General features: G+C 42.2%; 1 protein-coding gene across 5 annotated transcripts in view; it reads left to right on the plus strand.

Moving 5' to 3' along the window:
- Positions 1–15,017, plus strand: part of IL18R1 (interleukin 18 receptor 1) — a 38,087-nt gene that overhangs the window by 9,316 nt on the left and 13,754 nt on the right. For 3 of the 5 annotated variants that reach the window (XM_006060658.4, XM_006060662.4, XM_044925719.2), the window contains 6 exons: positions 1,580–1,665; positions 3,499–3,742; positions 5,630–5,795; positions 7,188–7,335; positions 12,270–12,332; positions 13,542–13,662. In XM_006060658.4, the coding sequence (XP_006060720.2) occupies positions 1,608–1,665; positions 3,499–3,742; positions 5,630–5,795; positions 7,188–7,335; positions 12,270–12,332; positions 13,542–13,662 (800 nt within the window). In that variant the 5' untranslated portion in view covers positions 1,580–1,607. Of the gene's footprint in view, positions 1–1,579; positions 1,666–3,498; positions 3,743–5,629; positions 5,796–7,187; positions 7,336–12,269; positions 12,333–13,541; positions 13,663–15,017 lie in introns of those variants that run through there. The other 2 variants (XM_044925720.2, XM_044925721.2) reach the window with 2 other exon arrangements.

The following is a 15,017-nucleotide window of genomic DNA, read 5'->3' on the forward strand; positions in this document are numbered from 1 at the left end:
CAGAGACATTACTTTGCCAGCAAGGTCCGTCTAGTCAAGACTATGGTTTTTCCAGTGGTCACCTATGGATGTGAAAGTTGGACTATAAGAAAGCTGAGCGCCGAAGAATTGATGCTTTTGAACTGTGGTGTTGGAGAAGACTCTTGAGAGTCCCTTGGACTGCAAGGAGATCCAACCAGTCCATCCTAAAGGAAGTCAGTCCTGAATATTCATTGGAAGGACTGATGCTGAAGCTGAAACTCCAATACTTTGGCCACCTGATGTGAAGAACTGACTCATTTGAAAAGACTCTGATGCTGGGAAAGATTGAAGGTGGAAGGAGAAGGGGGTGACAGAGGATGAGATGGTTGGGTGGCATCACCGACTCCATGGACATGGGTTTGGGTGGACTCCGGGAATTGGTGATGGACAGGGAGGCCTGGCGTGCTGTGGTTCATGGGGTCGCAAGGACATGACTGAGCAACTGAGTGACTGAACTGAACTGAACTGAACTGAGTGGTGATTAGTGAAAGAATTATTTGGGGTAGAGAGACTACCACACATGTAGGAATCCTGCATAAAGATTTGCTCATTTAATCGCTCAGTACTTTTTGGAGATAGGCCTTCTTATCAACACTATTTTGGTAAAGAGCAAATAAGCCTTGTGACTTCTAAGTGACTTGCTCAAGGTTGCACAGCCTGTGAAGACTCAAGCAGGAATGCCAGCCCAGTTTTGTATGTCCCAAACTCCAAACTCTTTCCACCGTGTTTCACTGCCTTTACAGGTATGCGTTATATAAGGAACATGAGTTTGTTTATGAGATATTCAGTCTTGATCTATGAACCCCAATGCACCCATTTTTGTATTCTCTCTCAATTTGTATTATAATTAGTCAAACAAAAGATGGGTTGGATTAGTATCAAAATTCAACACAGATTTGAATTCATTGAGTCCATTTAGCTTAGGCATCTGGATTGTAGAAAACTTTGAAATTTGGGAGTTTTTCTACGGTTATATGAGCATAGACACACCTCTTCCTTTTTAACAAGTATTAATGAGTGCTTACTATGTGGAAGGCATTGACTTTAGTCATACAGTGATGAGCAAGATAAATGTAGCCCCTAATCTGTGAAAAATTTAGTTCTGAAAAGAAAAAGGTCAATATTTAATAATTCAACCCAATTGAAGATGGTGATGAATATTTTGGTGTAGTGGGAGGGAAAAAAAGAAGCTTCAGTGCACATACACTCACACTTCCACACAGGCAGACTGTTCATTCACAGGGTAGTGGATTTTCTGGAAATTCTGTTGTCCTCACCTTTGACCTTCGAGGTCAGATTTAGTGGACCAGACCTAAAATACAGCAGGCCGTCTTAGAAATTTGCATTTTTAGGTATTCCCCCTGAATTGCCTTGAAATTTTATTAATTCTGCATGGCTGAAAGCTCTAAGGAACACTGGTGACTGTATGAAGGGATATAAACATTTGTTGAGCTAATTTTTTAGCCTGTATGCCAGAAGACTTTGAAAACCTCCTTCATGAAACAGGTATGCTTTTGTTTGAAAGTCTTGGCTGAATCTGTTTTATTCTGTTTTCCAGAGAAGCCATTTGAAGCAGAATCCTAAACATGCATTGTAGAGAAATACCCCTGACAGTTTGGGTACTTATGTTTATAAGCACCTCAGGTGAGTAATTATAATCAATCACAAGCTTGCTTCATTGGTGTTCTAGAGGGAATATCAATGTTTTACTTATTTATGTGGAGGTGGTTCCTAAAGATGTTGAACTATTAAAAATTGTGTTTTAAAATTTTACTTTAGAAAATTACCAACCCTTTGGTATCCCTGGCATAGAAAATGAGAGATTCATAGGAATGGAATCAAGTAAAAACTCATGTGAGGTTACTGATAAAGGAAAGATTCAACCCTGTGAGTTTATGTAGAGAGCAGGAAGTGAAAACTTTTATTCTGAAATACATTTGTCTGAAATTGACTTCATGTTATTTGAAACCAAAGAGATCACAACCATCCTTGTCACTGATTTTTACAAAGTTTTTCACATGTGATTTCCATCCCAAAGGGAGGTTATATCATGGCTCCCTGGGGTTTCCCTGGTGGCTCAACAGTAAAGAATCTGCCTGCCAAGCGGAAGACCTGGGTTTGATCCCTGGGTGGGGAAGATCCCCTGGAGGAGGGAATGGCTGCCCACTCCAGAATTCTTGCCTGGGAAGTCCCAGGGACACTGGAGTCTGACGGGCTACATTTCATAGGGTCACAAGAGGCAGACATGGCTGAAGCTACTTAGCAAGCACGCATATGTAGGTTATATCTCTCAAACTGGAACATATATCAAGCTCTTACTGACCTACCATCCTTTTAGGTGCCAATGAAAACTAACACCCTCATTCACACATGTATCACACCTTCCAAGTTGAAGTCCTGAGCTGTAAGTTAAAGGTTTCGTAACAACCACCAGAAGCGAGATTGATGTTCATTAGGTGCTGTGCTTCGAGGTCGTTTTGACAGCCATGTTTTCAAAGAATGCTTCTGCCATTGGAGCCACTTCCTCTCTACCTTGTGGTTAACAACACTGAATTAAAACCAGACAGTTGCTTTGAAAAATAAACCCTGGCTATAGAGAAAGCACACACTTTGTATCCCCCCAGAGAACTGCTTGGTTCAATGTATGGGTTCTCATGTTCAAAATGCAGTCAAAGGGAGCTTCCAGAAGACAGGATAGGGAAAAAGTCCATTCCTGCCTACTTTGAACTATTGGAAGTGAAGAAGGAGGGGAGAGGTGACTCAGGATGACCCAAAGGATCCAATAAATCCCTAAAGCCATTGTGTCTGGATTAGTTGAGAAAGAGGGAAGGAGAGAGAGATCTCAGAAAGGAGAAGTGACCCAGATTTGAGTAAGTCAATATGAATTAATCATCAGTAGGAATTATATGAGTCAATTATTGATTATCTACATGATAACCTAGAGAAGTAATGGATTTACACACACATAAGCATACTTTTAATCATCCTCTCCCTTGCCCGGGGAATGGTTAGGTAGACTGGTTGAAAACAAGACCAGTGAGACTTCTGATGATTTAGAGGGGAAACTCTGAGGTTTCTAGGTTTCTTTTTTTTCCCCTATGGTGATGCCTCAAGTGGGATGTTTCAGGGTAAGTGTGGCAACACTGTGACCTTGGTGACTGTCATGTGTAACATTTTCTTTTAAGAGACTACATGCATTTAGTTGTCTTCCAGCTTCTGTAGGTTAAGTTCCAGTATCTTCCTGTTTGGGAGACGCTGTTGGAAATTTTGTCTTCATTTACCTTCTGCAAGTGCCTTACTGTTAGAGAGATTGACCTCCCATTTCTTAGTGTTGGAAAGGTTGACCCTAAAATAGGAACCCACAGAAATGAGACATCGAGTTTTCTCAGGATGTTCTTACCAATCCAGCTTCTTCATCTGAAGAAAACTTACGTTTGTCATTCTGGCTTTTTTTCCTTTTACCTTGCTAATCTTTAGAAGAAACTTGTACCTCACGTCTTCACATTACCGCAGTCGAAGGGGAACCTTTCTATCTGAAATATTGCTCGTCTTCACCCGAGCATGGGAAAAAAACAACCACCATAAAGTGGTACAAAAATGAATCGCATGGACTTGTTGACCTGAGCTTGCACAGTTCACCCAGAATTCTTTTGCGTGATTATGTTTTGGAGTTCTGGCCAGTGGAGTTGAATGACAGTGGATCTTACTCCTTCCAAATGGGGTAAGTACACCTTTTCATTGTGGTAGTATATTTCACAGAACTCTTGGACTTGGTTTGGCAAATCAAATAAACAATAATTGGAGAAGTCTGATTATCCATACGTTTTCTTCTTCCTGTTCTTCCTACAACGTGAAGTAATATGTCATTGTTGAAAAACTGAATTAAATACTGCCCTGTGTTTATTTTCTTAGTAATGTTAATGAAAGGGGATTGCCTCAGTGTGACTTACTTTTAGGTGACCCTTGCCAAAGATAAGTGAGGCTTCAATGAAATTCATTTTTTAATGCAGCTGCTCCTGTTGCCCAAAGTCACCAGTCAAAAGAATCAAGTGGTGCAGGCTTCATGATGTTTCTAAGCATGAAGTGAAGCAGAACAGATTCCGGGGTGATGACCTCAGACTGGGGAGATGGGCTGGAATTGGTTTAGATACTCTCTAGTCCTGGTGGCCATAATTCTTTGGTGGCTCGGTGGTAAAGGATCCGTTTGCCAGTGCAGGAGACACAAGAGACACAGATTTGATCCCTGGGTTGGGAAGATCCCCTGGAGAATGCTATGGCAACCCACTCTAGTATTCTTGCCTGGGAAGCACCATGGACAGAAGAGCCTGGTGGGCTACAGTCCCTGGGGTTGCAAAGAGTCAGGTGTGACTGAGTGATGAACACACACACCCTAGTCCAGTTTTCAGGAGTTGATTGAGAGCCACGTGGCAGTGCTGGTGAAAGATGTGTGTGTCAGACAATCACAAACCTACCTCCCAGGGCAGTGAGAGTGGAGCATCCAATGGACTTGGCACAGCCTTCTCAGGACTAAGCCTAGATAGAGTCTTCCAGGATACCTGTAGTCAAGAATCCTGAATTCTATGAAATGACGGCCACTCACTGAACGTGTCAGTGATTATTACTGAACTTAGTTCTCTTTATACTTTATTTGGTGAGATGGGGAAGGAGTAACTGGGACAAGAAATAGTCTATGTGATGAACCGTTAGTGAGAACATGGATGACGTAGTGTTAATCTGGTACCTCTGTGATGTTGTGTATGTACTTATGTATACATGATATATGTGATTGTACTTATGTATATACATTATATATATATATACATGATTTTTGTGTGGTTTTCTTTTAAATTAATTTATTTTTGGTGGCACTGGGTCTGCACTTCCTCTAGTTGCAGTGAGCAGGCTTCTCATTGCATTGGCTTCTCTTGTTGCAGAGAATGGGCTCTAGGGCATGAGAGCTTCAGTAGTTGTGGCATGTGGGGCTTAGGTGCCCCATGGCATGTGGAATCTTCCCAGACTAGGGGTTGAACCCATGTCCCCTGCATTGCAATGCGAATTTTAAACTACTTGACCATGAGGGAAGTTCCATGTGTGGATTTTTATAGAGATTTGAGACCGACCTGTAGAAAATAGCTCAGCGCCAGGTGCATGGTGATGGAGCACTGCTGCACACAGTAGATGCTTTCACGAGCACCTCTGGAGTGAGTCCTGATTTATCATCAGAGCCCTTGAGAGCAGAGTGAGACATCGCAGTGAAACCTTAATTGCACTCCTGTGGTTTTGCACAGAGTGAGGTCACTGGGGTTTGTTTTTACATATAGAACTCCCAGGAGTCGGAAAGAAATTCAGAATCTCTTATTAACCTGTGAATGTTATGTGACTTTTTAACAGGGTTGATTCCAGAAGTGGGTTTACAGCTGGGTCTTTCCATACTAAGGTAGACTATATAACTCACAGTTGGGGTAGAAGAACAGGACTTGGGCATCCATGAATGAGTCTCTTTCTACAAAAATAAGGAAACGTTTTTTCATTGGATTCATTACTGAAAAGTGGTATTTGAAAAGTCTTTGTCCTAATGATAAAATATCTCTAAACCTTTATTTTCTAGAAATGATACTCATGACTGGAAATTAAATGTCATCCCAAGAAGCACACACAGCTGTTTTACTGAGAAACTGGTAATGAGTAAAGCTGTGGAAGTTAAGAAATCTTTGCAGATACCCTGTGAACACAATTACTATCAACAACTGGCCAATAGAACGGTATTATATAAGGTAGTGCTTTTAAAATATTTTAACTGAAGACAGTAGAAGAGACAAAATTCCCAAAGGAGGGTCTGATGGCTGTGCAGCATTCTGGTCTCATAATGTGTAACATACAAGCTGTGGGTCTGCACAGCTCAGCTGACTTGTCTGAGCTCCCACATCCACGTAGGATGCTGCAGGTTAGGCGTTCAGTACACACGTTGAATCCATATCGTCAGTCACATTCTTAACCACTGGATCACCAATGAAGCCCTCTTTATGCCTTTCTAATCAGTCCGCTGTCTTCTGATGAGGGACTTCAGTGGGGCTGGATGGTATGCTAGGAACATGATTCTCTGAGTAATTCTGCTCCCCACTCCACTACCCACCCCTAGGATGGGTACTCCTGAATACATGGAATTAGGCTAAAAGCATTAAGAAATAGTTGTGTGGAAAGTTTTGACCCAAACAAGGATATTTTTGTGGTAGTGGTTTTTTTTTTTTTTTTTCCCTCTCTCTCTCTCCCCTTCCTCCATTTCCTCCCTCTCTTTGTGTATATAAGAGAGAGATGAAAAGGAAATGATGATAGCATTTGCAATATCCCCATACTCTATTTCCCAGAGAATATTAATAATGCTAATAATAATACCAAAAATAGGATTATATTTCTTTCTTTTTCTTTTTTTATTGTTCACATATACCCTTTATTCATCTTATCCTTGTTAACAATATACATACATAACCATATAATACAACAGTCATGAACAGGAAATTAGCACTGATACAATATGCTTTTGACCTGTGGTGTTGGAGAGGACTCTTGAGAGTCCCTTGGACTTCAAGGATATCCAACCAGTCCATCCTAAAGGAGATCAGGCCTGGGTGTTAATTGGAAGGACTGATGTTGAAGCTGAAACTTTAATAGTTTGGCCACCTGATGCGAAGAGCTAACTCATTTGAAAAGACCCTGATGCTGAGAAAGATTGAGGGTGGGAGGAGAGGGGGACAACAGAGGATGAGATGGTTGGATGGCATCACCAACTCAATGGATGTGGCTTTAGGTAGACTCCAGGAGTTGGTGATGGACAGGGAGGCCTGGTGTGCTGGTTCATGGGATTGCAGAGTCGGACACGACTGAGCGACTGAACTGAACTGAACTAAACAATATTATTAACTAAACTACAGACCTCATTCTAATTCCACTAGTTTATCTTTTTTGTTTCAGGGTCCAATTCACTAATGGGAGTATATTTCATTGTTCCAGTAGAGGCAGTACCAAATCACTGAGACATTTGTTCAGAAATTGCTAGTTTTTCATTCTCTTTCCCTCTTTCTCTAAAGATCTTTAACTTAACATTTTAAATTCTTGTCATAGGATACCATTTTTACTCAAGGTATTTTAACTTGCTTTTTCTAAAACAGAACTGTGAAAAGATGGAGAACAATCAAAACCCATTTTTAAAGAATGCAGAGTTTAAAGATCAGGGATATTATACCTGTGTGTTTTTCCTACATCATAATGGAAAGCTATTCAACGTCACAAAAACCTTCAATATTACAATAGTTGGAGGTAAGATAAATTTTAGAATCAGAAAGAAACAAATATGTCTTAGTAAAATGGACTATTTTCTTTCTTCTAAAGTCATACAGGAAGGCAGAGGCAACTTAGTTGGACTTGTGACCACATCACTAGTTCACATATAAGGGTCAAAATCATTTTGGCAGCATCTTCCACTCTGGATAATTTTGCAGGGATGGAGTGAGGGTGGGTAATGAAAGTTGTTATAAGTGAACCTCTGATGTTCTTCCATTTGCTATTTCAGTACATTGTGGAATCTTTTCTTAAGCATCTGCTTTCACTCAATATTGCTTATTGAGCATCTATATTCAATAAACTGAGTATTAGGAGGTAAGAAAAGCAGGGAAATATGAAATTAAGTGAATAATGCACTGTTTTCAGGAATTTGATTATATATAGTCATGAGAGGTTAAAGCCAAATCTGAACTCTGGACCCTGACACTAAATTAAATCTTGGAGACAGAATTTTAGGTGAAGTAGAAAGAAACAGCTTTATTACTTTGCCAGGCAAAGGGGGCCGCAGTGGGCTAATGCCCTCAGGATTGTGTGTCTCCACCTGGAAGGGGTACTGAGGAGTCAGAGTCATGGTTCAAAGAGGGCGTGGTCAGCTTGAGGACATTCTTCTGATTGGTTGGTGGTGAGGTAAGTGAGCATCAGCATGATCAACCCGGTTGTAACCAGTCTGGGGTCTACATTCTTTTGGGCAGCATACCATTCATTGTCAACCTAAAAAATATTCACAACCTAAAAGTTGAGAGTTATGAAGCCCAGAAGGCAGCATCTCAAGTAACCCTGAGAGCACTGCTCCAAGGAGGTGAACGGGGAGCCAGGTTAGAAGTTTTGCAACGAAGGGTAGGTAATCTGAACCTCAAGAGCATTGTTAATTAAAGAAAACTAGATATCACAAGTTAAGGAATTTAGTGCTTTTCTCTGTATGGGAAGATATAAGAATCTGGGCTCCCTGAAGTCATTCCTTTGCTATGCACCTTTGCTTCTGTGATGGCTCAGCTGGTAAAGAATCTGCAATGCAGGAGACCTGGGTTTGATCCCTGGGTTGGGAAGATCCCTTGGAGAAGGGAAAGGCTACCCACTCCAGTATTCTGGCCTGGAGAATTCAATGGACTGCATAGTCCATGGGGTTGCAAAGAGTGGGACACAACTGAGCAACTTTCACTTCACTTCACTTCAGCTATCTGGGGCCAGTATCCTGTGTTTTCACATCTGGAGTTTCCTAAGGGCTCACCCTGGGGAGTGGCTGTAGCCTGATGACTGTGAGATGGCAGGTATGCTACTTCCCAAGTTCCCTCAGGGCTCAGAAGCTCACATTAGTGCTGTGCTCATTTGCTTAGTTGTGTCTGACTCTGTGCAACCCCATGGACTGTAGCCTACCAGGCTCTTCAGTCCATGGAATCTCCCAGGCAAGAATACAGGAGTGGATTGCTGTTTCCTAATTCAGGGGTTCTTCTCAACCCAGGAATTGAACCTGGAGTGGGTTGCCATTTCCTCCTTCAGGAAATCTTCTTGACCCAGGGATTGAATCTGTGTCTTTTGCAACTCCTGCATTAGCAGGTGGATTCTTTACCACTAACACCATCTGGGAAACCCTAACTCACATTGGAGGGCTGCAATCTCTGATGAGGATGGGATGGTTGGATAGCATGACAGACTCAATGGTCATGAGTTTGAGCAAACTCCAGGAGATAGTGAAGGACAGGGAAGCCTGATGCGCTGCAACCCATGGGGTTGCAAAGAGTTGGAGCTGGCTGAGCAACGGAACAACAGATGACTGTGACATCCTTTGTTAACTGATGTGGCAGAAAGTATTCTATTTATCACTGCTAAGTTCTCCCACCTGGTGGGGGTTTCAGTGTTTGCAAAACAGCTCAAAGATACTGTTCTGTGTACCCCTTGAGGGGGAACCAGGACGCTGCCCCAAGGCTGCACTATTCTTTCTTGACTGTTCCTCCCTTGTCGCTGCATCCTGGAAACTCAGGGAAGGTCCTGGATGCTGAATGAAGCCAATTTCCTGTATTCAATAAATGGGGGACACAGAAAGGCTTTTGTGCCCAGGAGCCCCCCTGGATACTGCTCTGTATCAAGATGATAAGCCACATAGAAGCCCCATGGAATATGAAATTAGAGTCATCTGTGAGTTTCTAAGGGTTCAGAAAGAGTCCAGAGGTAGAAGAGATGCTGGAGGCTGTTTGAGCTTGTTCCTATAGGCAGAGCATGAAGGACAGATAGGAGGATATGCTAGGGAGAGTCCACTCAGGCGAGAGCATGTAAGGAGCACAGGTGTGGCTGTAGAAGAAGCTTTTCATTTGGGGATGATGCCTTTTATTCTGGTTTACCATGAACCCAGACCCTATGTAATGGAAACACTGAAGCCTGGACTTACAGGATATTGGAGACCTTGCTTGCTTGCTTGGAAAGTCTCTTCAGTCATGTCTAACTCTTTGCGATCACATGGACTGTAGCCTTCCAGGCTCCTCTGTCCATGGGGACTCTCCAGGCAAGAATATTGGAGTGGATAGCCATTTCCTTCTCCAAGGGATCTTCCCAACCCAGGGATCTAACCCAGGTCTCCTGCATTGCAGGCAGGTTCTTTACCATCTAAGCCACCAGAGCACCAGAGCACCAGAGCTGGAGACCTTAGAAGTAATTTTTTAATTAAATCCCACCCAGTGAAGATATCCTTCATATGGCTCAGCCAATAATAGATCATTCAGTCTCTTCTTGGGAACTGCCTTGGAAATGACCAAATTACTCAGCAGCTGGGTCCAGATTTTAACACTTGATTGTCAACAAGTCTTTTTTTTTTTCCCATTGAGTCCAGTTATGCCTTCACAATGAACTGTGGAAAATTCTTAAAGAGATTGGAATACCAGACCACCTGACCTGCCTCCTGAGAAATTTGTATGAAGGTCAAGAAACAACAGTTAGAACTGGACATGGAACAACACACTGGTTCCAAATCGGGAAAAGAGTACGTCAAGGCTGTATATTGTCACCCTGCTTATATAACTTATATATCATGAGAAATGCTGGGCTGGATGAAACACAAGCTGGAATCAAGAATGCTGGGAGAAATGTCAGTAACCTCAGATATGCAGATGACACCACACTCATGGCAGAAAGTGAAGAAGAACTAAAGAGCCTCTTGATGAAACTGAAAGAGGAGAGTAAAGAAGTTGGCTTAAAACTCAACATTCAGACAACTAAGATCATGGCATCTGGTCCCATCACTTCATGGCAAATAGATGGGGAAGCAATGGAAACAGTGAGAGACTTTATTTTCTTGGGCTCCAAAATCACTGCAGATGGTGACTGCAGCCATAAAATTAAAAGACACTTACTCCTTGGAATGGAGAAGGCAATGACAACCCACTCCAGTGTTCTTGCCTGGAGAATCTCAGGGACAGGGGAGCCTGGTGGGCTTCCATCTATGGGGTCGCACAGAGTCGGACATAACTGAAGCAACTTAGCAGCAGCAGCAGACTCCTTGGAAGGAAAGTTATGACAAACCTAGGCAGCATATTAAAAAGCAGACATTACTTTGCGAGAAAGGTCCATCTAGTCAAAGCTATGGTTTTACCGGTAGTCACGTATGCATATAAGAATTGGACTCTAAAGAAAGCTGAGCACTGAAGAATTGATGCTTTTGAACTGTGGTGTTGGAGAAGACTCTTGACAGTCCCTTGGACAGCTAGGAGATCCAACCAGTCCATCCTAAAGGAGATTAGTCCTGAGTGTTCATTGGAAGGACTGATGCTGAAGCTGAAACTCCAGTACTTTGGCCACCTGATGCGAAGAGCTGACTCATTTGAAAAGACCCTGATGCAGGCAAAGATTGAAGGCGGGAAGAGAAGGGGATGACAGAGGATGAGAGGGCTAGATGGCATCACCGACTCAATGGACATGAGTTTGAGTAAATTCCAGGAGTTGGTGATGGATAGGGAGGCTGGGCATGCTGCAGTCCATGGGGTCGTGAAGAGTCAGATGCGACTGAGTGACTGAACTGAACTGATGCCTTCCTGTAGTTTCCACTCGTGTCTGTGGTTGCCTTCAGTAACTCCACAAATTAAATCTGGTCGCTTCTGCAAATGACAGCTCCTTCAAGTGTCTGAAGACAGGTGGCTTATCCACCCTTCTTGTTCTTTCCCAGGAAGCTGTAAACTCCTAGGCTGACTCATCCAACAAAGTCGTGGGCTCACAGTTTCTAGAGCTCATTTACTTTAGCAGCATTTTCCCTCTTCTCTCCAACTGTCCACTTATATAGCTGTATTCCATGCATGCATTGTGAATGTACAAATTACCGCAAACTTCCTGTCTTCAAACAACATAAATTTATTGTACAGTTTTGGAGGTCAAAAGTCTAAAATGGTTTCCCTGGGCTAAATTCTGGGTTTCGGGAGGATTGTGTTCATTCTAGAGGCTCTGCAGGAGAACCAATACCTGCCTTCTCCAGCTTCTAGAGGGGCCTGCATCCTTGGCACACGCCACTTTACAGTGCCTTGCACCCAGTAAATCTGTTTTGAGGCATTGAGGGCAGAGAGAAGGGAGACATAAAGACAATTCCCAGTGAGTCTGCATCTTCTAAGTCTGGAGGTTTCATTGTCTTCCTGCACCTTCTGGCTTTTAGCTGTGCTGGGCAGAAATCATAGGTGGAATTGAGGGGAGACCAAGTTCAGTAAGCTCTCTCCAGCTAGGTGAGCTTTGAGTTGATGGAAAGTGAAAGGGCAACCAGTATTCCCTGCCTCCCTTATCTAATGAAAATACAATAAAGTAATAAATGGAAAGTGATGACTGTGAGAATCTTTGTTCCCTGGAATAATAAGTATATTACAACAGATGTTGTAATACATCTGTCTTAGCAGAGCTCCCTGCAACACTAATGCATTTTTGTTTTCTTTATTCACTTTCAGACCACAGTAATATAATTCCAGCTCTTCTTGGACCAAAGATCGATGAAGTTAAAGTGGAACTAGGTATATTTGACATACATATATTTTGGGTTTATGAACGGGGGGCATAATTGAGTCTTTCAAGGCTGATTCTGGTTTTTTATTGATCAATGTTGTGTTCGTAACACATGCCATGTTTACTGAAGAATATTGCAGAAGCAGGAAAACCTTGTCATTGTTTGAATGTTGCCCTTTTTAGTGATAGTTAAAATTAACAATGTGTTCAAACGATTATGGAAGTGCCTATGGTTTGCAGACCTGTGGTTTTAATCGCTTTCTATGTGGCTTTTCTCTAACAGTAACTGTTGTTTAGTCACTAAGTCATGTCTGACTCTTTGGGACCCCCTGAACTGTAGACCTCTAGGCTCCTCTGTCCACGGGATTTTCCAGGCCAGCATACTAGAGTGGGTTGCCATTTCCTTCTCCAAATAGTAACTGTGGTCATTTTAAAATATGAAAACTCAGTGAGAATTCTCTGGAGAAATTATTCGAACTTACTGTATGGTTTGAATATTTGATTAAGGGATTCACTTTGAATCAGTGGACTGACTTGACTGGTGTTTTTGCTATTTAGTTGCTGAGTTGTGTTGGGTTTAGTGACCCTGTGGACTGTAACCCGCCAGACACCTCTGTCCATGTAGTTCTCCAGGCAAGAAGCCTAGTGTGGGTAGCCATTCCCTCACCAGGGGATCTTCTGGCCCAGGGACTGAACTTGTATCTCCTGTATTGGCAGGTGGATTCTTTACCCCTAAGCCACCAGGGAAGCCCCAGTTCACCCTGGAAGAACTTTATTCCTCACTGTACTTTCTGTCCAACTGTTTCTCTTAGTTTTCCTTTCACTTTGACATCTTTAATTTTTAGCTAATTTAATTTTTTGTCTTTTATCCATTTTGTTTTTCTAGACGTTACAGTGGGTGTTTTGGCCTGACACTACTTATTAGACTGTTGGTTGAAAAGAAAGTCCACTGGCCTTCCTAAGTTTTAATAATTGATTTCAACATAAATATTTGAATAGAAGCCAATTCATAGTTTGGTGATGACTTGTAATTGCAACCTAATTTCTCTGCTTTATAAGTTTTTTTGTTTTTAATGAAAACAAGGCAAATTTTTCTTAGATGCAGCACTATATTAGCATAATATGTTACATTAATATACATTGGCTTTATTAATTTTATAGCCTTTGGGAAACTTGAGTTTCTAAAATCAGAACGTTGGTTGTCAACTTTTACCTAGGAAAAGATATTCAGCTCAACTGCTCTGCTCTGCTGAATGAAAAGGATTTGATTTACTGGAACACCCGGAGAAAAAATGGAAAGGATCCTAATGTACATGAAGGGGAAGTGACGAGAGTTAGGTATGGATATGTGATATATTGTTGTTGTTCAGCTACTAAGTCGTGTCTGAGTGGTTTGCAACCCCATGGGCTGTAGCCCACCAGACTCCTCTGTCCATTGGATTTCCCAGGCAAGAATACTGGAGTGGGGTGCCATTTCCTAATTTAGGAGACCTTCCCAGACCAAGAATCAAACCCACATCTCCTGCATTGGCAGGTGGGATCTTTACCACTGGGCCACCAGGGAAGCCCCTGGATCATATATATATATATATATATATATATGATCAAAACACCAGACTCCTGAAAGACTGATAGGATGCTTGGGATGAATTTAACTTATAATTATAACTTATATATTTTATAATTATAATTCTCATATCTAAGCTTATGAATGATGCAGAAATTTATTGCTGAGGTCTAAATTAGAAAGCAAAGGTCAGGACTTCCCTGGAAGTCAAGGGGTCAAGTCTGCATGCTTCCAATGCAGGGGGTGTGGGTTCATTCCCTGATCAGGGAGCTAAGATCCTGCATGCCATGTGGTGTAGTCAAAAAAGACAAAGAAGGTCAGTGAGGCTTATTAGCACTGCCTTACGGAATTAGCTTTTGGTGAGTCAGGATCTGATGGGGGTGAAGATGCTACCTCCACCATCTTATGGAAGAGTGATTAACTAGGCCACTGTCGTATGAACTTTGAACATTGTGTTAAACGCTTTGATTTTACGAATGTGCCAGAGAAAAGGCCACATCAGGAGACTGGGGCATGCACAAGTCACTCTGGGCCCCTTGAGTGCACTCTGGACCCTTATTGCATGCCTGGCTGTGTTGCCTGCGTGTCACCGTGGGGCCGGCTGGGTGTCCATAGGCAACGCAGTGCATCATCAGCGCCTTTCTCTGAGAATCCTGGAACACCCCCAGCCACAGGCAGGCCATCTATCAATACCACTTCCTCTCCAGATCTGCCCCCTGTACTTCCCCCTACACACTTTTCTTTGTTTTCTTGTTGGAAATTATGGAAACTAGGAGAACTAAAAATCGTGAAGATGCAGCACTGTTTATAATAGCCAGGACATGGAAGCAACCTAGATGTCCATCAGCAGATGAATGGATAAGAAAGCTGTGGTACATATACACAATGGAGTATTACTCAGCCATTAAAAAGAATACATTTGAATCAGTTCTAATGAGGTGGATGAAACTGGAGCCTATTATACAGAGTGAAGTAAGCCAGAAAGAAAAACACCAATACAGTATACTAATGCACATATATGGAATTTAGAAAGATGGTAATGATAACCCTGTATGCGAGACAGCAGAAGAGACACAGATGTATAGAACAGTCTTTTAGACTCTGTGGGAGAGTGAGAGGGTGGGAT

The sequence above is a fragment of the Bubalus bubalis genome, chromosome 12 (genome assembly GCF_019923935.1).
Source record: "Bubalus bubalis isolate 160015118507 breed Murrah chromosome 12, NDDB_SH_1, whole genome shotgun sequence".
Lineage (NCBI taxonomy): Eukaryota > Metazoa > Chordata > Mammalia > Artiodactyla > Bovidae > Bubalus > Bubalus bubalis.